Raw genomic sequence first — 24,991 nt, 5'->3', positions numbered from 1 at the left:
GTGGCATGACTTAAGAGTACACGTTTCTCTGAGTGCAGACACAAAAACACAACTCTCTACCTGCATTCATTTATGACGTGACGGATTGAAACTGAAACAAAAAAAATAAAGATAAAGAAAAGATCGAGAGGAGGCAATTCAATATGTTTACCAAAATTAAACATCTTCATGTCGGGGGATTTTGACATCCCAACAGGTGTAAGCAACATGTTGGCATAAGAGAAATAAAAATAAATAAATAAATAAAAGGTGAGTGCAATTCCACCTTCCAATTTCTTTTGCACTGTCTGAAACACTCCCAATTCTGGCCGACCCTCTTTGTCAATAACTGTTGAGAAAAAACATCTGCAAAGTATTTTCCACTGTTTGGCAAGGCCTGGAACTGACCAAGCTAAACAGTTCCTCATTTTCCCTGTAAAGCCAGTAAAATGACTAATTATTAAATATGAGCAAGCCCAAGAGAAACTAAAGTAAGAAAAAAAAATAAAAAACAGTCATTCAGTCACAGAATGGCATTTTGTGTGATGCTAGATGCTGTGTTGTCACTCAGAATTATCTCCAACGCTTGTGAAGACGGACAGTGGAGGGATTTCAGTGCAAAAATGCAAATTAAAAATAAAAAACAGCCCGAGCAGAGAGAGGGAAAACTAGAGCCGTTTCCAAAGCAGCTGCCACTTTGGTGTAATCTTTAAAGTGACTTCACACATGCACAACTATGAACAAGGCAAGAGAAAATGAGATCATTATTAGCAATGCCACTGTGACAGATGTGTGTATACATTATGTAGAGAAAAACCATAAACAAGCGCTGCACAAAGTAGATAACCATGCTGTTGTGAAGCTATTCCTAGGCAGTTGGGACAATAATCTGTGCAACGTGTTCTTCAGAGACACCAAAGACTAGGAAAATAACAGCAGCAGTGTATAATAATAAAAAAAAGAAAAACATTAACTATACATTTCCGTGTGTATTAATGTTTACTATCTGTCTCGGCATACAATTATTCAATTTAGAGTTATACGCACAGACTGACAAATTCAAACTGGAACGACAGTAACTTAGCAGTGCATTTCTAATAACGTTTGACAAATAATGCCAGACCACCATGCTTTGTCACAGCCTCTTTCAGCACAGCTCTCCTCATCCGTCTACAAAAAAAAGAAAAAAGAGAAAAAAAAAAATGCCCCAAGATGAAGTTGTTCTCTGTGATCACGCATTCTGGGCATTTAAAAACCCCAAGACTTCAGGGTTAATGGGATTGCTCCTGTTTTGCTTCTGGCTGAGGTCTGAGTGATGGCCGGAGGGAATCTAAGAAGATGGCCAAAACCGGCTTAGCGGAGACAAGAGGAAGTCAAGCCAATTTTCACTTTGTTGGTTCTCCAGCTTTGCCAAGGCATCCAATTCCATCAGGCGTTTGCTGCTGGGGCAGCTGATGAAAAGGGGCTCAAAGTCTAGTAGCTTGGACAGATTATTCTCTTATCTTCTAATGGCTCTGGGAGGAGATTTTTTTTTTGGAAGTAATGATATCAGAAGAACCATCATACGAACTGCAGCCAAAATGCAGGAGTACAGAGAGGAACAACGAGGATGAGCAAAAGACATTACAAACTATTACATCTACCAGCTGGAGGGTTTTTTTAAACATTTACTGTATCTTTCAACAACATTAACTAAAATAATTTAAAACATTTAGTGCATCATAAATAATAGTAAAATTTCTTAAAGTTCATTGGTTGTAAAACAAAGCATTAAAATATGTCTTCAGTGGAGATTTAAAATGTGGCAGTGTTTGTACACATCTCATATTTAGAGACTATTCCAGACTCTGGCCTAAAAAAAAAAAGTCTCTCTCTCCTAAAGGTTTGAGTGAAAATCTTATGATGAATAAATGAGATCAGTAACTTTTTAGTGAAGTCTCCAACAGAGGAATAAACGTTAAAATTTTCCAAAAAACTGTCATTTATGCAGATCACACTTTATATATATATATATATATATATTCTGCGGTTTTTGGAGGTGATTGAGCTGATGAGATGTTTTGATGCATCCAGCAACCTTAGTTAAAAGTAACATATTATTATGAGTAGTTGTTGGCCTTCTACGCGCTTATTTACTTTTCTACAAACCCACTGTGAAATGACAGCAGTCTACAATAGTTGGGATAAAGGGAGCTATTACTGATAGTGCCTTCACAGAACATCGCTTTCAATTCAAAAACTATCTCTTTAAAAGCATAACCTGTGGTTTTAAATCATATTGCCAAGACCTATGTCCTATCTCAATGCTACAATGACATGTTGAGTTGACAAAGTGTTCAAATTACAAAAATCCACATAAAATCATTTTTAAGGACACTTCCTGAAACTTCAGGAATCGATGACAGGAAAAAACTTCAAAAACCCAGATTCACCAAACTCCTGCCGCCCCACCGCAGCAAAAATCTATTTAAGTTCCACATTTCAACACAAACATTTTTCATTACACTGAATTATATTTCTCCACTGAGCTTAAAAATATCAATCCAATTTTATTGAATTTTTGATACGTTTGGTCTTTTGCTTTCCGACTCACCGGGGGCTCTGTAGAAACCAGTGTCTTCCTCATTAAGAGGCAGCAGGTAGACGTCACCTTCCTTCCACAGCAGGGGGTACTCCAGGCCTCCGGAGAACTCTCCCCACCAACCATCCTGATCTGTGACCAAAGGGAGTTTTGAAATTCAAAATATTATCCTCCGTTTCAGCAATGATATCATCATTAATAACGTTGCTGTACGGATAACTTGAAATTAAAGTTTGAATATTAAATTGGTTCATCTTTTTTATATGCGCCACTACACACCAAAGCATTTCTATTATTGTAGAGGAGGCTTTTTTTTTTAATCAAAACTTTGAGCATGCTTTTGTGTTAAATTCTTGCAGTTTTACCATACTGCTTATACATAAAACAAATAAAATAGATGTTTGCTGTGTCTTCTTTTGTTTAACTAAATTTCCTTTACAAAAGAAAAGCTTCAGCTTTCATTAGGTATGGTTCAATTACTGAGTGCACTGCAGATGTGTGTGCTTCAGTTGCATGACACGCTGCTGGTAAAAATAAAAACTAAATTAAAGAAAAGGTTTTTATTTCATGCTTTGGGTTGAGCTTTTAAGAATTTCCACAACAAAGAAAACCACATGTTTATTGCTTTCTCTCCTGTAAATGAAATAGTATTAGGATATAATAGTGCTTTTTAAGTTTAAAGTTTTAAACTGTTTAATTACCTAGAGACAAGATTATTTTAACTCAGCAAATGGTCTCTCAGTTAATAATTTGAACCATTTACATAATTTGATTCCAGAAATTTGACACCTGAATGCATAATTAAATTGGAAAAAATGCATATATATATATATATATATATATATATATATATATAAATATATACACACATACACACAAGGTGAATAATAACACAAGGTGAATTCATTTTTATTTCAATGCTTAATATTCTGCATCTATAATTTTAGGCTTAGCAGTTTAGGTGATTTACTTGACTTCTCTTCTAATAACTAAAATAATGAACAGCATTCATCAAACATGGCTTGCAGAACATCTTAGGACAGTACCTACAAATAAATTAATACATTTGACGTCTTGGGTGAATTTAGTTCATAAATGTTTCACATGCTTCAATGTAAGTTGAGGGACATATAATACAAAAAAAAAAAATTTCTTTTTAAATCTTGCATATTTCAAATTTTGTAACTTACAGACATGGTTTCAGTATCATTTTTTTAGTTTTTGATAAACTTTCAGATGCGGTAGTTCATTTGGGCATCTGAAATGTGCTGATATGGTCCTCTAAATGAATATTGCAAGACCTGACCATAAAAACTGAGCAGACAGCCAGCTGAATTAAACATTCATTTATAGCAAAGAGTATACCACAATAGAAATGTGTGCATCAAGCTGAATGAATGCAGAAATAATGTATCTATGATTAGCTTTGACAAACCTTCAATGAAGTCTGAGGTGATGTCAATGGCTCTGTAGTGATTGGACGAGTAGCAAGCGAATGAGTGACCAAAACAGAAACATGGCTGGCACCCTGCTGGGTGCTCTCTTTGCATGTTGAAAAATCCCGGCTTGCATCTGTAGGTTCATACACAAATGCACACACAACCATAGTCAAAATACAATCCTAGATAACCCACGTCTGATTTCGAGCAGTTTAATGCATCCCACATTCTCACTGTCAGGTCACAGGTTTAGCCGCAGAGATGCTGCTGATGCGCACTGCGGGGCTGAGGAGGAAAAGGAATAAGTGAGTTCAGCCGTGAGGTCCACGAGCTCTGACCTGTACACAGCTACTGGCATATGGGTGGGACAGGAACACTGCTAAAAATCACCCCTTGCGCTAGTCACATTACACAGGCGAGGAACTTGTTCAATGAGCTGTGAAATTCAATGGGAAGAAGAAAAAAAACCCGTCAAACATGGACCATGGTATGATTCAGTGGTCCAGGAGTGGGAGACTTGGAGCCGTGTGTGTTTCCAGTGAAACAATGAGTGCATCAGTTTGATCGTGTGTCCTGGAGGAAAATATAAAAGAGGGAAACGGTTGAATACACTGTGGTAGTTGGGAAAATAGACAACAGCAAACAAAATGGGTTAAAGTTTTACCTTCTCTTCCTTTCCTTTTTGTTTTTTTTGTTTTTTTACCCCATTTTGCTGCATCTGTTTAAAGTGGTGACCTACCTTCTGAGGATAATCGGTGCAATTCATGTTGGGGAACATTATTTCCCATTATTACAAAAGATGTTATTTTACAGATGAAAGCAAAAAAAAAAAAAAACATGAGTTGTTCTTATTATGAGGGACTTAAATAGTTACCCTAGCAACCACAAGGTACATACGCACGTAGGTGACATAAGCAATAAACTTCTCACCCACCTATTACAGCTCTGCCCCTCCACGTTTGGCTTACAGTAGCAATGCCCATCCAGGGGGGAGCACTGATCCAAACTCCCGCTGGGCTCGCAGTCACACGGCCTACAGACAAGTGATGTACAATGGGATATTTTTAATCTGTTTATGAATACATATTTACATAGGAGAACAAATATTTCAAAGGATAAAGCGTCACATCTGAAAGATAAAAAAAAAAAAGGCTTTACATTTTACATTTGAGTGATTAATTTTCACTGTCATCATATGGAGAAGATTTACCAGCGTCTCATTTCAAGAGGGAGTTAATGACGGGGTTATTGCCGCCATTGACGTTTCTTTGTTTATCTTTTTACATAGATAGAAACCCCTGGATTAAAGCCTCTGTGTTTAAATGTGTCTGTTTAACACATGAAGTCATTCACAGAGCTACTGCCGTCATTAACGTAGGGTACTCTGCTTCTAATGAAAAGGTCTCCCTGTATGTAACCGTCTCTTGTTAAGAGATAAAACTAATGATGGCTATCTTGCAGCCATTAACTGTATATTATATGTTCTGTTCAACAGAACATATAACATATATTATATGTTCTGTCCGTACATTATATGTTCTGGTTCAGTGTTTTATATTTGTTTTAGCCGAGTCTTTTTCCTGCACCGATTCAAGAGATCAGCGTTTAAGTTTCTAAAAGAAGAAACAGACCAGGTAAAAACAGCATTCGTGGAGTTCATGGCACAAAACCACTGCAAACCAAAAGGAAAGTAGAGATTTTTTTCCCCCCCCAAGAAACATTTTGTTGAACCCCATGCATGTTGTTCGCAGGCTCTCCCCATGCACCTCTCTAGGTACTCAATCCAGCTTTTGCCCACAGTCCAAAAGCATCCGTGTTAGGTTAACTCATCTTCTTAAATTGCCCTTGGGAGTGAGAGTATCTGTGCATGGTTGTTTATTCTGTGCCCCTCTGTGTTAACTTGTGATGAACTGGCAACCTGTCTACGATGTACTGTCACCAATGAACCCCTAGCACAGCATTTTGGAAAGACAACATCACACCAATGGTCAAACACAGCAGTGGTGTGATGGACTGGGTTTGATTTGTTGCTTCATGACCTAGAGGATTTGCCCTGATTGAGTGATTGATGTCCCCTGGAAGGAGAACATCTGGCCATCAGTTTGTGACCTTAAGTGCAAGCACACTTGGGTTATTTGGCAGAACAGGGATCCAAAGCAGACCAACAAGCCCATGTCTGAAAGCAGCGCTGACTAAAATCTGACTGAAGGTTGGCTGTGGCATAAATTTGATTGGACAGTTCATGTTCAAAAACCCTTCATTCTGAAAGATTCAAGGGTGATAAAAAGGAATTACATATTGTAAGAGAGGAAGTACTTTTGTGCTGCTGTGACATGGAAGCTCAGATGCATGGAAACCGCAGCTCCTCGTAGGAGCTGCACCTTGAAAGCGCCGCTAGGTCCACTCAGGCGTTTTGTACAGCTGAATGGTTGCCATGGGAGATTAAAGGATTTTTTTAAACATGCATGAAACAATCAAAGCAATACTCCAATTATGTGTTTGATGAAGGAACAACATTATAGAAAGATGAAAAGCTCCAAAAATTTCAATTTTGCATGATATTTTCCTTATACTAGAATATACTACAGTAGTACCCATGTGTAGTGTGTTTATACTGTACATTTGAGGATATCTTAGTTAGAATAAAACAACATTAATATGCAAGAATAATTATTATTGTCTATGCTCGTTTAAAGGACTGAGATTTCTCCTTCAGAAGGTCCAACAACATTGATGCAGATATTTAAGTTGGAAATTTTATCCAGATATCTCAGTTACAAAGACGTATTCTGACGAATCACGTATGCGATTTCTTTACACAACAAGATGGAAGAGACAAGCTGTTGAATGAAACATAAAGACTCTCTCGAGTAACTGTCGACTCGCATGCTTTCTCACTTGAGTTTTATCAGTCGCTTGAAATTTGTCCAAATGTGTTTGATTGTGTTTATTGATTGATTCCTTGTGTTTGAGACTGTAACATAGAATCTATTTCAATGAGGTGCCATTATAAATAATTCAATTATCCCAAGGCAAGCTGCCTATACTCCTTTCTGCTCTAGTGGTCCGGGTAATTCACACCTCAGCTAAACAGCCAGAGTTTGCTGCATGAATGACAGTACGCAGCGTGTGTGTGTGAGTGCATGAATGCATGCTGCCATAAGCTTATGGACAGTATTCTGACAGACTGTCTCTGCTCTAAAGAAGAATCTCTCTTATCTATGACAAATTTATGGAAACAAATCAAAGTCAGAGAATAAAATTTATAAGAAAGTGTGCAACAATTTAAAGGATACATTTTTAAAATCTACAAACTATAGTTAAAAAATGTGTTTGTATTTTTATATCAATACTTGTTTGGTTGTGCATGTTTCTTTATCGCATTTAAAACAAAACAAGAAGGACAAGAAGGAACAAGGCCGACACACTACCAGTGTAGCTGTGATCCAGTATTTTGCTAAAACAAAAAACAAAAACAAACAAAAAAAACTGCTCACTTTGCTTGAGTTTATAATGCATTTACTGCCCACCATAAATTCAATATTGTGAAACAAATGTTTTATTTCATCTCATGTATTATTATTATAGCAACTTTGGGAAACCTGCTTTTGAACCCCTAGACTACTGTCTGTTATCACGATATCCAGAGTAAGGTGGTAGAAATAGTTGATTTAAGTAATCATTGATATGCAATTCAACACTATAATAACTTAGTATTCATCAGGCAGCTACAGTGTATGCAAGAATAGACTTCTCAGGAATTTAAATATGGCAAAATACTCCTCTGGCACACATGTGCACCATCCTGTACATTAACATGCAGGGTTGCACACACGGTTATTTAGTATGAGCACTTCAAGGTCAGACAAAGTTGAAATGCCCCTTTTATCATGAAAAACGCATGCAGTGGGTCAATGCATCTTCAAGATGCAAGAAAGGTGTACAGAGAAACTCTAAAATTGGCTTTTAGTGTGCAGAGTCTGAGGTCTAAATGTGGCTCATACCTCAGGAATGAAAGCAACTCTGCCTGTCTTGAAATCAATTGAAACCCTCTGAGCTCAATTTTGTGGCATGCTGGAATTATCAATAACAGAGGCGAGTTCAAACGTAGAGAAACAATGTGTAATATGTCAGAGAATGCAGTGCTTGTATAGAGTTTTACCGAAGCGACAATGAAAATATCTGAAGGTATCTGTCTGTCTAAGGTCATGTCAATGATAGTTTACAAAAATGGGAACTCTCTATCGCTTTAACACATTTTGGGGAAATTGTGAATTTATGTGAAACACAAAAACAAGAAACAAGTCAACAGGCTGCTGTAATTAAACGCTCAGCAAATTAAAAGTTGGCTGAGAATAAGAGAAAACAAGAGCAACATTCGTTTTGGGAGGGTCTTCAGCCTTGCACCGTTTGCCATGTGTCACATCCTCACCCGACTCAGGATGATGAACGTCGAAAATGTCAATGTTCACAAACGCTACGGTTTCAGCATCAGTATTATCACTAAGACTGTGTAGACATTGGCATTTTTTAAAGCAATAGAGGAATAAAAAACAAGTTAGTATTTATAATTGAATGAAAAGGTTGTTTCTATGACCAAGCAAGTTTATACTAACATAATATTCTACATAATGTAAAACACTATATACAAGAATTAAGTCAAGAGGCATTCTTACCTGGGTTGTATTAAATAAAATAGTTTTATTTCCTCACACATAAGCAACACGTTTGACACAAGGTGGTAATTGTTGGTCCAAAAGATTTTGGACCGCATCAACTTTGTAGTTACACATGACTTGAAGATTATGAACAGTTTTTTTAGATGATAAATTTAAAAGAAAACAAAAGACAAAACATAATAAATCCACAAAATGAAAATAACTTTGTCACCTGAGGAAATTTGTTAGATAATATCTTAAGTGTATGCAAAAGACAATGAAAGGATTTCAACCCATGGTTTGTTATAGTCAGTGTCCCCACATGGTGTTTGAATAGTCTTTCTAATGGTTTACATTGAGAAATTGTATGCAATTTTTCTATCCACTAAGTACATCTTCTAAAATTTATGACCGCAATAGAGAAGTTTTACAGTCAATTACCCCATGAAACACATCTGCATCAAACAATAATCATAACAGAACTGTAGGTTAGTCTTTGACTAAGTACTTAATGCTAATCTCCATTTAAATGACTGTAAATAGGTGAAATTTGAACTCTACATCTTTTTACACTAAAATCTATGTGCATAGACTGTTGATTCATGGATTACATTTTTATTTATTTTATTTTATTTTTTTACACACAGCAGGAACCCACTTGACACCTGTTTGTGGTCCAAGTAAACAAAACTTCCTGACTCTAATTTCAACTTCAGCCACACTTCCTAGAATCAGAAAGTTGCACAACACCGTCTGTGCCTTTCATATATATATTTATTGTTAGCACCTTGTCTTGTAAAATACTTGGCTCATTAGAAAGTCTTAATCCTCTTTTCATAAGTAAATAATCTGTGGGATCAAACTAGCTTTCTTGAACATTAGTATTTGTCTGCATTCGTGACGGTGCGTGTTGTTCACCTGCAGCCGCCTGGACCCAGTGAGTGGAAGCCAGTCTGACACGTGTCGCACTTCTGTCCTGTCACGCCAACTCGACACCGACACCTTCCTTCTCCATTACACTGCAAACTTAATGAGCCTGCAAGGGAAAGAGAAAGATCATACAGGAGCACAAAAGAAGGAAATGCCTCGTAAACCAGAAATAGCGGAAGGCACTTTGAAAAGAAAAATCACCCCAATAAAGATTATTGAAAATCACATCAGACAAATCAATACATCAATAATACCTCTTCACAATGGGGTTAACAAGATATCTTGTTATTGACTTTCCTTTGACAAACTTCATAGAAGAGCAGGATGTAATCTATCTGCTGCACTGATATTGTGCGACTTCAGCTAATGGACAAAAAAAGACTAGCTGGGGCAGAAAGAGGAGAATAAAGGGAGCCTGATGGAGTCTGTTATAACCTTTGATCAATATAATGGACTCCAACAGCTCGGTGCAATCACCTTACACTATTTATATGCAGGGCAAAGATGGTGGATATCCTCGTTCATTTTCGTTTGTGACCTGATGATGGTGGCTGAACCAAAAGTTCCCCATGGCTTAATGAGCAAAAAAGCACTTCCCTGATAATGTTCAGTGACTCGGCTGGATCAAATCACACCTGCACATCTGAAGTCATTCTTTTAATGGTCAAGTGATTATAAATCTGATGAGATATTCAAGGTATTAGATGAGCAATATTTCTTAAACTATAAGGACAAAGAATTTCCGGTTTGACAGCTGTACAATCAGTGGGATTAAGGAAATGTGGCATTATTAATATTTTAAAACTTCTGGCCATAACTCTTGAAAACAGTAATATGACTGTGTAATTTTATTTGTTGACTTCAGTAAATCATTCGATTCTGTAGATTATGAACTTTTATCAAGATGAGTGTCTTCTACATGATTTTGTAGAATTACTCTGAATTGGTTCATAAAATACTCACTTGTGTGAGTATTAGCATTAGCACCCCTTATAATAACTAACCAAGGTATTCTCCCCAAAGAAGCTATGTTTCCCCCCTCATATCATTCTCCAGTTTTAGAAAAGAATTGGGACAGAAACTAATAGCACAGTTAATTGTGTTGAATTTTACTCAACATTCTTTTAAATATTCAACGACTTGTAAGTCGTTTGTTTGGCATTCACCACTGTATTTCCTTCTTTATGAGCTCTCCCCATTTTTTTTTTTTTTTGCATTTCTGACAGTAGTCTTGGCGAAAACTGCTTAGGAGTATGTTTACACTTCCATACTGAGCAAGACGTCTAGGCAGAAAGTATCTTAGGGTCACTTTTCAGGCTACATAAAAACTATGGTATTACTCATGTTATTGCACTGAGTCCAGTAGCTAGTCTTTATTTTTCATGAGAATACTCACGAGAGCGGCAAAATTAGCAGGCAGTGATGGGTTGTAACTGAGATTTAAGGTGTCGTATGTGCAGCTTACCATTGATATTGCAGTTGCAGGGCAGGCACGCCTCTTCCGGATCCTTCCTGTAGTGATTTTCCTTGCATTGTTCGCAGTGGGGACCATTAGTGTTGTCTCTGCAGCTCACACAGCGCCCCCCGCTGGCAGTGCGCCTGTACTGCTCCATGTCAAACACGCACTCGTCTGATCTCCCACTGCAGTTACACTCTGTGAGTGATGCAAAGAAAGAAGACGGGAAACGAGAGAAGGTAGAAGGTCAAGTGAGGAAAAGCAGAGAAAGAGAGCCAAGGAAGAAAAGGAAACCCATCAGAAATAGATGCAGGGGGAGAGGCACACAGACAGGGAATACAGTATGTGTGAGGGATTATGTGTTCTGGGATTGGATCATAATTTAGAGGCTCGTTGCTAATCTCATTTCACGCGGGCCTAATGAGAAGCCAATCGGTTGTCAGGGGGCACTTAGATAACAGTAATTCATGTTTATACAAGAGCAAATTACTCAGCTGATAACGCACCATCAAAGCCCTCGTAGCCCTTGTATCAAATCCCTCCTTAGTTTACCAGTTACCCTGAGGGGGGACTTAGGTGAAATTGCCCATTTTATTATGAATCCGGCTCTCTGTTGTGCTCAAAATAACCATACGATAACTGTTTCCTTTTAATGAGACGTCTCTGCAGTATTCACCTTACATAATCGGTTTATTTAAAACCTAGCATCGCAGCGCTGAGCTTAATGGAATTTATTTTAAGTGACTGGAAATGTTGTTTAAAAATATTTAGTCAATAAAAATAAGTTGCGTGTTTAAGGGTACCCACACTTAAACAGTGCCATTACAAGTATCCCAGGCTTTAAATATCTTGCAGAGAACTGCTTACTACAGAAACTTAGAGAGCATGGCACAACTGAATAACCAAAGACTGCCCACTTCAACTGGTAGGTGGGAATGGGCCTACCTGCTAGTTTGAGAAGTAAATGTCATGGAACTAAATGTGTTACCTCATTTGTTTATTAGTGTCACCAAAAATAAAGAGCAAAACATGACTGTTTTGTCATCAAAACCCCTCAAGACTAAGACCAGACGAATCACTGACATCTCCGTTATGGGCACATATTTTCATCTTTATGTTATTGCTTAGTTTTCCCAGATTCCCAGTGTCATGACACAGCAAACCTGTGAAAAAATGAACTATGGTCAGACGAGACCAAAAATTAACTGTATGACCAAGTTGCAAAAAGTAATGTGTAGCACCTTGTGACGGGGTTCTATTATGACTTGGGCAACCAAAAATGACTGGCCAAGGCCGGAGATCCCTTTAGTGAAATTTATTATGCTTTTCTTCACATGAACAAAGAGGTGAGGTGCAGAATATGTACAAAGGGCATCCAAGGCAGATTAAAACACACAAACAGCATCACCTTCAGTGTGACTTGTCAGGAGTCTAACCACAGACTTACTCCCTGTGGCGCAGTGCCCTGCTTTTGAAGCCACAGGCTCCGCCCACAGAAAGATCAAACAACAAGAAATAAGTCAACAATTACTTCTAACTAAACTCTTCTATACAAAGTAATAATAAATACCAATGGGGGTGGGGGGAGAAATATGTATATATATAAATAAACTTGTGATCAAAAATAAAATAGTCTATTTAATAGAAAACACTAAATACGTTCTGATGACATCACGTGACTCCCTCCCAGCACACCACAATCCGGAAACAGCCCTGCTTGAAAATAGAATCGGGAAAATGTTTGGAGATGAAAATAACAGGTTAGGATGGATGATAATAACTGAACCAGGAACACCGCGTGTCCACCCACGACAAACCGCGTCAGTTTAGGATGCGACAAAAAGTAAGTTAGCGGTTGTGCATATGTGTGTGTGCGGGCGTGTAGCTACAAGCACCGTACAACTAAGTTCCAGGTCGAGACCCCATCACACACCTTAAACTTTATCATGATCAACATACAATTCCTACTATGAATGGTGGTCCAATGGTGATAGTATCTTGCTTTTCTTGACCAGGGATCAGAAAATTCGTCAGTTGAAGCAAAGATGGATGAGCTACAATATAAAGCGATATTGAGGGCGGAGAGGTTGAACAAGGTTTAGGTTTCGTTCACATTGCAACAGGACAACAACATTCAAAACCTTTTTTATATGTTGGAAAAATAATAGCCAAGAAATGACTTGGCTATTACATCACACTTGTCAGATTTTGATTTGTATTCCATGTATCATTTTGCTCAAATTTTACAATTACCTTCTCTTTGTTGTTCTGCTACATTAAATATTTAGAAAGTACATTTGGAGTTTTGGTGATCTGGAAAGATGTGTTTGTGTTTAAAATCTTTTAAACACTAAAAAAATGTGTGTTTAATTCTATACACACGCCTTGACAGATGCAGTCAAGGTCATAATTCTACTTTGACCTGCCAGATTTAAAAACAAATGTATTTTCTGTCAAATAAATTTGTTTTTGATTGGAAATGGCAGTGGCATCTCTCTAAAGATAGTACAATACTGAACAAAGGGCAGCATTTTTGAAAAGAGCTTCTCTGCTTAATTTACATTTTACGCTGCGGTTCACTGAAGTTCTTTGCCGTATAACACTTGTTTAAAATAATGTCTGCGGTCTGCAGATGATGATAAATCAGGTCTATTATGTCTGCTCATGGTGCACGAAAAGCACAACTACCGCAGCCCGAGAGTGTGTTGGATCAAAACTATCAAACGACAGCAGACTGGCTAACCGTACAGATTCATGCCCATAACGCAGAGTTAAAATGGTTGTCATTCTAATGCAATATGTGCTCTTATCTCACAGCAAATAAGTTTGCTCAAATAACTAAAGTCAAACCACTGTAAAAAAGTAGTGGTAGAGTCCTCCTCTTCATTCTCAGTTCTGAAAAGAGAATAAAAAAATAAAAAAGGAAAATCTCTACATTGTAAAATTTACTGAATGACAATATACAGCGGCAATACTCAGCTCCTTATTTTTATCCGAGGGATTACCAACGGATTTTGACAGCAGAGGAGTTTTTGACCATGGAGTCCTTCAAAGGACAAACACGAAGAGAGGACTTAAGAGGCTAGTTGTACTGATGTCACCAAGAGAATGAAGCTACCCCTGGAGTAAACTCGCCAGTGTCACCACACATGGATCACCATATTTAACTTGAAAAAAATGTCTGGAGTTTGACATAAAGTGAAAGAGAAAATCCCTGAACAGGATGGTATTTTCATCAAGAATCTCTGAGTCTGTATTGCAGCTTAATCATGTCGTAAAACTTGCCAACTTCATGCGAGCGAGGGGACTCCAGCATTGTGAAATTTATTTTGTTTCTGTAGGAAACCAATGTGAATCATAAGGACGCTATCACTATTGTTAAAGTAAGTCTGTTTTTGTTTTTCTTATAAAATAAAATAAAATAAAAAATACATGTATAAGTCTTGTTAAGTTTGGGCATAGCATTCCAATGAGTGTGGGAGATAAAAGAGGAGATTAACAAATATTTGGAGTTCATGGGGAAATGCAATAAATTTCCTGATGTGAGGCTGGCTGTGTGGCTTTGCTTTTGCTGTGGACATATTTTCACACATGAATGAGCTGAACTTAAATCTACAGGGGATAGATCACTTTGTGCATGACAAACAACAAATATCTCTCTCATTTTCCCCACATTAGCTTTGCAAAAAGAGGCTAACCAAAAGGATCGCTAATCACTGTTTCACCTACGTGGAGAATTCTGCCATCAATTCTCCTGTTTTGAAAAAAAAAATAAAAATAAAAAAAATAAAAAGACAAGTCACTTCAGCTGATGTCCTGTTCCCTGTCACAATATCCTGAAACGGCATCACAGGAGGTGCAGCTGGAACTGATCGATCTTCAGTCTGACTCCATTTTAAAGAACTTCAGCTCACTTACACTGAGTGACTTTTATGTTTTGCTTAACAAAGCCACTTTCCAAACCAGTGGCGGGTGGCTCAGAAGATGCCGGTGTGATTTAGCTCGACCTACGTTCAGCGTCATAAACATCAACAAAGGCCATGAAAAATCCAAGTTAACGAAGCAACACCTTGGATCTATCCTGAGAACTGCCACAACAAAACCAACTTCCGCCTTTGACGAACTGGCAAAAAAGGGAGCCCACAACACCGTTCCTACTATTTTATGAAAAAATAACTTTTGGTAAGTAATTTGTACCATAAGCCTTGCAGGTGCATGCTTTAATAACTACTAAACCTTTGACATGTCATTCATTTAATAGTTTACACAAACATTCGCTCCCGGCCTGGCTCTAATGTCAAATTTTAGAACCCACTGTGAGCCACGAGTCAAAAAGTTTTCCCATCCCTGTTCTATTTTGATATGCATCTACAGAACAGAACTTTAAGCTGCAAAATATTCCAAGATTTAAATGGCATAAATATGGCACAAACTGTTTTTATGAAAAGCATAGGCGTGGATAAACTGTGTCCATCCAAATTATCATCCACCTGAAATTGAAATACAGTTAGGCTAAAATGATGATGGTACACTATAAGATTATCAAGGATTATGTTAAAGACCAACAATACAATAAAGCTCCTTAAAGTAAATATTAAAGTGAAAGATTCACTTCAGTTTCTCCCTCACTTTTTTATTTTAAGTGCCATCAATTCAAAAGGCGGAGAAATGAAGAAATAAGAATCTCTCTTAAAGAAAAAAAAAAAGACTTCAAGCAGATGGAATAGCCCAAATCCCTTTGGATTTCCTGAGCTAAAAGTATATTTTCAAACACTAAATGCATTTTTCTGACAAATATTGATTCCCCTTGCTATCACGTTTACAGTCCCACTGGTTATGATGCAGCCGAATCTGACAAGCACTGTCCTCCTCCAACGCAGAAAGTTGCTGCATGAGTCAGGCTCTGATTGGCACTGGTGGGCCGCCAGTGCACAAATTCAGCTGTCTCCACTTGTCACCTCCCATCCACTCTATCTTTATCATTCCAGCCAGTGGTGCTGCTGCCGCTGCAGGTCAGGCAGGCTGACAGCCAGGCGGTGGCACCGTCAAAAGCAGCCTGAGCCACTGTCGCATTCCTGCTAGTGACTGTAGAACGTGGCATTTAGTGACATTTTTAGAAATTTAAAGACATCTGCTAAAGACAGACTTGTGTGAACTTATCATACTCAGGGGTTATTAAGTAATAACAGCAGCATGCTAGTTGCCCCGTTATCTGTACTAATTTTGGTTTTGCCAAAATGTACTTTATTTGTAGGCCGAGATCATTTGAAAATGTTACTAATTTCTAAGGAAAATGGACAGAATAAATATTACTTCGTAGTGAGAAAGTTCTAAGTTGTATTAGAACTTGGTTTATGTAGTGCCATCTAATTTTGCTTTGTTACCATCAATATGCTCAAAGTGGCATTTAACAAACTGCTTAAATAGTTTTCAATCAGACTGCACCATGCTGTGCAGTTTTAGGTGCTAATATTTTGTGCATTAGCTATCTGTAATATACAGCTCTGGAAAAAAATAAAAATAAAAAATTGAGACCACTTAAAATGACCAGTTTCTATGATTTTGCTCTTTATAGGTATGTGTTAGAGTAAAATGAACATTGTTCTTTTATTCTGTGAACTACTAATAACATGTTGCTGAAATTCCAAGCAAAAAAATAATATTTGCAGAAAATGAGAAAGTCAAAATAACAAAAAAGAGGCAGCGCTTTAAGACCTCAAATAATGCAAAGAAAACAAATACATATTCATTTAGAAACAATAATACTAATGTCTGAACTCAGGAAGAGTTCAGGAATCAATATTTGGTGGAATAACCAGGAGGTTTTCAGTGGGATTCAGTGCAGTGGGTTCTGTAGATAATACAGAACACAGGCTTTGTAAACCCACGTTTTGTATAAAATCCATTAAATCGAATGTAAAATGGCAGTGAAACTTATTCACACTTTCCTTCTTCCCATAATGCTGCTTCTTCATAATCCTTTAAAAAAAAAAAAAAAAAAAAAACACATACAGCAAACTCCTAAAAATCTTAATGGCTTGACTCCACACAGCTTCCCTCTTAAGATCCGACAAGGACTCTTAGTTCCACTGATGAGTTGTTTTTTGACACCTCCAAACGCAGACTAAAACCAACAGGTGATGACGTCTTTTCAGAGGTGATCCACTCTGGAAGGACCTGGCTTTGAAAATCAGTGACTTACACAGCTGATCAATTGAAATCGCTGCAGAAAAACACATTTGTTTTCAATTACTTTGAAGTAGTGAAGCAGGATACCTGTGCTTCTCCTGATAATTTTATTGAATATAGTTTTGCATTAGTTTTTTTTAGCCAGACACATCACTTTGGTGAATTGTAGTTGTTTTTAAATTTGCCATCTAGACAATCTTGTCTGTTGGCTGTGAGCAACCTGGATGGGAACAGCAGACAAATTGAGTCACAGAGGCACTAATGACTCACAGGAAGAGAAGTGTTATAATGAGTCTTCTTAATTTAGGAAAACCTCCTAAAAGAGAGACAAATGTATTCTTAATAAGTCAATAATCTTTTTTATTGGTCCACTGGATGATGTGTAATTAAGTTGACAGCTGTGACCCATAAAAGTATCCTTAAACATGTTAAGGGATTAACAGATTTTTAATCTGTTAAGGAAGGCTGTTCATAAAGCTGAAGAAAACATATGGCATTAAGAGTGTCCCTGCTGTTCCTAAAAGACAAATAAAGCATTTGTTTTAGCCTAATTTTTGTATTACTTCTTTCTTACCCATCATGGGAAGTTTTCTTAGAAAACATATTGCGTAGTTTTTCCATACTCATTTGCTGGATTTTCTCAGTTGAAGTGATCTAACCTTCGTTTTTGCTATTTTTTTTCTTGCTGAGTCTACACCGCCTTAATTGCTATCTGTATCGTTTTTCATTTTAGCGTTGTCACACCAAGTTAGTGTTGAGAAAACTGTCAGTTATTGGCAGATTTAACCAACATGTGTCCAAATTCTTTGCAATAAAATGGAGTTATGGAGTCATTGCCTTCCTAATTCGATTCCCTTCACTGCTCTATCTGGACTTTCTCCCATTGAAATGAATTTCTCTGGAAGAATTTCACCCAGACCAAACAGAAGGTGAAGTTCTGAACGATGACGGAGATTTTTCTCTTGTCCCTTAAATTATTTTTTATTATTTTTGAATTGTGCGGTGCAGCTTTTGAGCTGAGCACCTTTTTTTTTTTGGTGGAGAATTTAGTTGGATGTGCTTCACAGTGGATCTCCACAAATACTATCAAAACATTACATGGGTGATATGTTTTAGGGGAACTACAGCAGGATTCATGAGACTTGAAAAATCAATATTGAGTTCCTTTAAAGGCACATGGTGGCACTTTGTGTTGGCTTTACTCCTAATCTCCTTCCTGTCTGTGGGATGAAGATGGTTACAAGCTGTACACAGAGTTGAAACAAACCACTTCCTGGCATTTCCCCCAACATTCTTAAACCAAAGACCCCCCCAAAGAGTTTTCTTTAACTTGCTCGGCCATCTTGACCACATTTACAGCTCTGCACACCCACAGCCACCTCTTCAGCATGCTGTTTTTTTTTCTCAATATGAGCCTGCAGACCACAGAACCCATGCATCACCAGCACTAAAAAGGTTGCACACACATTTAAAGGCACGTTCCATTTTATGCTTCAACATTTATTTATTTTTTTTCCCCATGATAATTATAATTCTGGCTAAACATCAGAGTTGAAACTTGGAGAAATGAACTCAGGAAAACCTTAAGCTGTAACAGCATTGGCATAAATTCAGTGTTTCTCAATAGCAGAACCGAAGTGGGATGTGGGTATTTGAATAACTCAAAATGCTGTGTGGCAAATGTTACAAATAAACAGTAAAATTTTCCTCACATTTGAAGATGTGTAAATTGGCAAGGGTTTTATTTTAAAATATAAACAAAGAGTGGGAGGAATTTAATGTATTTAGTGTATTAAAACCCTGTAAATATAGAAACTGCTGCTAAAGGTACACCCGATTATGTATGCAAGAATACATATAAAGATTATTTGAAAAACAGAATGGTTGCCCAATCTTTACTTTAAGTTCTGTAAAAATTAATGTAAGTATTTTAAGAAAATATAATGTATATACATTGTACATCATGCAGAAAATAAGCTATAAAAGCCCAAATCTGACCACAACACAACTCTCCTACTCCATAATGCTGTATAAAGTAACTTGTATTTTGCAGCGTAAACATGAACTTCAGTTATTGACTGAACCTTTAATCAGCTGAAAACTTGCATATTTTTACAAGAAAATCCATAAGTATATTAAGTACAATGTAAAAGTAATAAAATATGACTGTCCATAAGCTTTTCCATATGGATTTCGAGGCCATAACACAAAATATTTGAGATAAAACCATTTTTTTTTGTCTTATGCAACAGTAAACAAGAGGTGTAGCAGGCACCATGTAGCAGTTACTGGAGGAAAACCCTTATGAATGAGTAGAGCAGAGTCAAGCAGCTCTGCGTGGGTTGCTATTGGAAAAAGGCCAAAGTAGTTTGAATAAAGTATTTGGGATTTTCATCAGCTGTCAGCTAATACCTAGTATGAGTTGTTGAAGTTTGCAAGTTGGACTTTGATGCAGTTAAGAAGATGGGGGAAGGGGAGGAAAAAACAGAAAATGAAAAACTTGCAAGGTGAAAACTGTGAAGACGACATCAAAAATGTCATGAAGCAAAAATAGTGCTATTTAGTCAATGTGAAAACTTCACAGTTCTGTGAGCCTTAGATGAGCACCAACTGTGATGGGTATATTGAATTAAGCACAACTCCTAGTGCAAGATTTGTTTACACACCTTTTTATATTAAAAGACCAACAGTGTTAAAAAAACTGTTGGTTAAAAAAAAAATTAAAAATCAGCTGTGAGTATACCTGCAAGCTGCAGATTGACCAATTTAAACTCAACTGTGAGAAAATTAACACTCTGCCTATGATATTCTGATACTAACGTGATATTTTATTAGTGTTGTAGTGATTTGCTTTCATACTGTTTATGCTCATATTGTTCAAAATATCTTGATTGGCAGATTTTCCACATAAGCTCACCTCTGCTCCAGGTGCATACTGGTGGTCTGTTGACACTAGGTATTTTGGGGAATAATCAAAATTTAGGGGAGAGGAAACGCAAAGAACTAATGCCTAGTAATAGTAGTACAAATGGCATGGCAAGATAATTTTTTGAAAACTATATCTTAATTTATTGATATCTCGCTCTCTGTTTTAGAGGCCTGACCAAAGTTTGGGTTGACAGAAATCAGAAGTCAGTTGTGTGAGTAAACATTCATTGATTAAGTGGACTAGGGAGAGCCTTTGTCTCTGCAAAAGTACCAGTTTAGTTTGTGAAAAATTGTAGTCCTGACATTAATAAAGCCAAATTTTAACCTTGATTAAATATAGAAATAAAACAGAAGTGGCACGAGGCATAAAGCAGAACATATGGCGATGTGTAAGGTCAGCAATTTGGCAGAACAAAGGGCAATCTGTATCAACTTTATCATGTGTCTAAATAAGCCTTCTGAGAGTGGTTGGAATCTAATTAAATGTCTTTTCTCTAGGAAACCCCTATTTCCTCAGTGAGAGGGAAAGCTACTCCTCTGCCTTCACAAAAAAAAGTGAGCCAATGGCATTAATGTTCCTTTGGAGACTTGTACATCAGCAGTTCATACTCCATCTGAATATCTTCAGCAAGTTTTATTTTTTGCATATCAACCATATGTAGCTGTCTACATTGCCTCGATAATGCTGCTTGGGGATCTATTTCAAACAGATTAGTGTGGACACACGGGAAGAGAAACAATCTACTTCTGTGGTTTTATCCATCGATATCTTCTTACAGTTCATATTAACCTGTGAAAACTGTATAATGTAGCTGTAAAAAAGGCAATGTCATCACATTCAAAGTCAAGTGTACTGTAAATATGAAGCAGGTTGGTTCTAGACTTTGCTAAAACAAAAAAAAAATAAATGAATAAAAGTTTTGGAGTAAAGCTAAAAAAGGGAAGATCCAAACACAGCCCTTAGAGACTAGTGTTTTTTTTTTAAATAGACATATATTTATTTATCCACTTGTTTTTTTTGTTTTTGTCAATTTTACTGGTAGGTCTGTGGGTGATGATGGTATTTCATTTTCCAAGCCAATTATTTACACTCTAGTGTGTCGCTTCAGTCTCTCCTACCTGTAGGGCAGCTAATGTAAGCTCACAAAAACTATGGCTGAGAGTGAGACAGAAAGGCTATTTTTTTCTATATATGCTGTTTGATAGAACATAATATAGTAACAGAATAAAACAAAAATTCAAGGGCAGATTTTGGCAAACCTTACTGGGAAAAAAACAAACAACAACGACAAAAAAAACAAACAAAAAAAACACTCTACACTTTAGCCCTGAACTAAATATGCAATCATGCTAAATGCAGTCACTGGCAGCATGTTTCATTTCTCATTAGTGGTAAGCTAATGACTAATATCAATTTTCAACTCATTAAAGCCTCTATTCTGCATCATCAATCAGGAGCAGGGCATGATGTAAGAGAGTATAAAAAAAAAAAAAAAAAAAAAGCTGCCATCTCGATTTATTTACTAGAGAACTATTGCAAACAACAATGCTGTTTTTTCTGTCCAGTGCATTAATATTTCCATGGTAGAATTGAAGAACAGTAGTGGTGCGGAATCCCTGCAGGCACAATAATTTCTCTCTTTTACATTCAATTTGCCGTATGAAAGAGATGTGGGATTGGTCAAGAAACCTAAGGTGATGCATGAACATTTGAGGCGTCATGTTGCACATGAGATTGTTCTACATAAATGAGACCCCTTTATGACCCACAATCTCCTGGTATTTACAATAAGAGATTGTTTTTTTGTTTTTTTGCCGTTTGCAAACAAACATAAGTTTTTCTATTATTTCCACATTAACATTGTTAATAATTTTGTGTATAACGTTTCTCTACAATGGATGGTTAACATCTTCCAACACTGGGATTGGTAATGCATTTGATGCAGCAAGATCAACTTACTGCATCAAAGAAGTTGTTTGGAGAAGATGTTTTGACTTTCTTGATAAATATTGTGCTGATGAACAGGAATGTCTTCATTCTGTTATAATAGGATCACTGAAAACAGAAAAATGTTGATCTCCATGCCAAAGACGGTAAATACTTGCTTAATGTGATTTTCTGTTTAGCAAATTTGCAAAAAATCTCACTTTTTCCACATTGTCATAATGGCGTATTTGTGTCTATAATTTTGAGGAAAGAGATGAAATTAATTCAATTTGGAATCAGGCTGTAACAAAAAATGTGGAAAAAGTGAAGCACTGCGAATTCTTTACAAATATACTAAGTTGAAGTTTCATACATCTCATCTTTGTAACACATTCAAAGAATTGCAAAGAAAAAATGTTTAGGATGAAATAATAATAAAAAAAAAGTTCATCTTGTAAATTTCAGAGAGTATTGTCAGAAATAAGGTGGTAAATGGTCTTTTAGTAACTAACTAAGACAGTTTATATTGTTATATTTATTATGGCTGTGTAATAAATATTGACACGTGGTTGGCACGTTGCACCTCACTTGCTTAATCTCATTTATGGTGCTAGCGATTGCCCTCAAACGTCCAATTGAAAGGGAAAAAAGTCAATTCCAGCAAATGCTTCTCACCATTGCATTGGCTGATTTATTAAAACAGACAGCATTTTTTTGGTCCTGAAGAAAAAGCTTCTCAGGTCTGAAAACATCATCCTTTTCGTAAATCACATTAGGGGTTAGGGTTGTGTGTGGGAATTGGCCTCTTTTTCTCTCCCATTAAATTGTGTAACAGATATTGCAAACCTTTATCACTCTGTGATCAATCCTAAAGTGATTTAATGTAGCAGTTTTAGAGCACAAACTGTTGAAGTGAAGGAGAAAATGAAGACTTATCGTTCCAATGCCAAAAAAATTAAAAAAAATCATCTGTGATTGAAAAATAAGTGTGAGAAGCCAGTTTTAACATTTATTTAATATATACATAAAGCAAGAGTTTACAAAAAAAACCCACACAACAAATTAAAGGAATAATAATTTTAGCAAAGATTTCATACAATTTAGTTATGCATTTATTTCATAGCCTTTAGTTATGCATTACAAAAAATAGTTAACCCTTAAAAATTTTTTTTTTTTTGTATTTCTTTCAGTGAAGCAAACTTTACTCAGGCAACAACCCCCGGCCCCTAAAAAAAAAAAAAAAAATCTATTTAACAATTCACATTTCCTTCTCTGAAATTCTAATTCATTTGAAAATATATTCATTAAATACTGCATCTAGTTTTCTAGGGTTATCTCTCTCCCTTGACACCAAATTCAGATACACCTTCATGAAATTGATATATCAGTTTGTGGTTATTTAATATACTTTTGAGTGTTGTGTAAGATTTTATTAATCATGCAGCAGCACCTTCCTAAAAAATAACCACCAACCTGCAAAAATAAAAAAAATATATAGTAAATTGAGTCTAATTATAAATACTGATTTAAAAGTCAATTACATTTGAGCTTGATCCCAGTCATTGAACTATTCAGTAAAGTAATAATCAATATTTAAAATGGTAGAAGACAGTTTCTATCCTGGAAAACACTGGACGTGTATTGTGTCGCGTCATTAGGTTTGTCGCGATACTTCACACTCAGATTGATTGGAGCAAAGGAAAGGAAATCTCCGCCTGAACAAAACCTGACTTGGTTTTTTTTCATAAGACTTTAGGTATGCTAATCCAGACTGTTTAGTCTGTGTGGAAGCATACTTGGGTATAACAAAAATCTCTATTCTTTAAAAAAATTTTAAAAACTTTGGAATGAATCATTCAACATGTCTGGCGGTTTCCTGGTTATAATTTCGTCGAAAAAAAAAAAGGACAGTCTGTTTCATTTATCATTACACTTTATTAAAAAGATCTAAAAACAATGAGGGTCAGAATTTATTAACCACACATTGTACTTGCGATGCGTGGTTGATATGTTTAAATAGGAAATATTTGATCCTTTCAATTCCTATGCTAATTAACAAGCCGTGATAAACATAATATACCCAGACACTTTAATCAAGATTTAGAAGTGATTGCTGTGCCTTTAAAATTAAGAAAATATATTTGTATTTGGGAACAGATTTACAAACTGAGGTTCTAACTCTGTTTTTAAATAGAGGGTTAAGATTGAGTAGAATTGCAAAGGAAGGCAGGCTTGGTAAAACTGCAAAAAGACAAATAAATCATAACTTTAACTTGGAACTATAATGTCAGACAGTGATGATCTAATGTTTAGAGTTATACTGTAACAAAAGTTGAAAAACTGCAGCTCCAGTAAAAACAATTTAGCTTAACTCTTCTTTTTTAAAACCAAAAAAAAAAAAGTAAATAGAATGACAAGAAGTCCACCTTACAAAAACAAGAAAAATTCAATCGACCTTTACTCAGTGTTAAAGCAGTATTCTGATGAGGCTAAAATAAGTTTTAAAATAAGGAATTTTTATAGTGACGTTCAAGAAAATGACTCCCTTTTCTCTAAACAAATGCATATGTCTGCTTCAAAGATGTGATGATGGAATTTAAAGTGTGTCCCCATGGAAAGAGCCTCAGGCTGAACCTATTATAACATCAGGCAAACAATGACTTTCCCAGGGACCCACTGCAAACTGACAGGCTATAAAAGGATTTAATTCTCAGAGGAGAGAATCTTGATGAGAATGATATTCCATTATATCTCAACACATCTGTACACAGTTTCAACTCCTAGGTCTCACATATTTGCCAACACATTTTTAACATTGCAAACTATAAAGCTGTTCAGTTTCATGAACATGCATACACTAATTTAATAAAAAAAAGTTTTCTTTAAATGGCATGCCTATTTCCA

General features: G+C 36.4%; 1 protein-coding gene across 2 annotated transcripts in view; it reads right to left on the bottom strand.

The window, feature by feature from the left end:
- Positions 1 to 24,991, bottom strand: part of lamc3 (laminin, gamma 3) — a 126,691-nt gene that overhangs the window by 65,868 nt on the left and 35,832 nt on the right. For both annotated transcript variants that reach the window (XM_044144590.1, XM_044144591.1), the window contains 5 exons: positions 11,053 to 11,241; positions 9,576 to 9,693; positions 4,934 to 5,032; positions 3,996 to 4,132; positions 2,573 to 2,692 (listed from right to left, as the gene is read on the bottom strand). In XM_044144590.1, coding sequence (XP_044000525.1) covers positions 2,573 to 2,692; positions 3,996 to 4,132; positions 4,934 to 5,032; positions 9,576 to 9,693; positions 11,053 to 11,241 — 663 coding nt within the window. The remainder of the gene's footprint in view (positions 1 to 2,572; positions 2,693 to 3,995; positions 4,133 to 4,933; positions 5,033 to 9,575; positions 9,694 to 11,052; positions 11,242 to 24,991) is intronic.

The sequence above is a fragment of the Gambusia affinis genome, linkage group LG17 (assembly GCF_019740435.1).
Source record: "Gambusia affinis linkage group LG17, SWU_Gaff_1.0, whole genome shotgun sequence".
In the NCBI taxonomy this organism is placed as follows: Eukaryota; Metazoa; Chordata; class Actinopteri; order Cyprinodontiformes; family Poeciliidae; genus Gambusia; species Gambusia affinis.
This window is presented reverse-complemented; position numbering and strand designations above follow the sequence as displayed.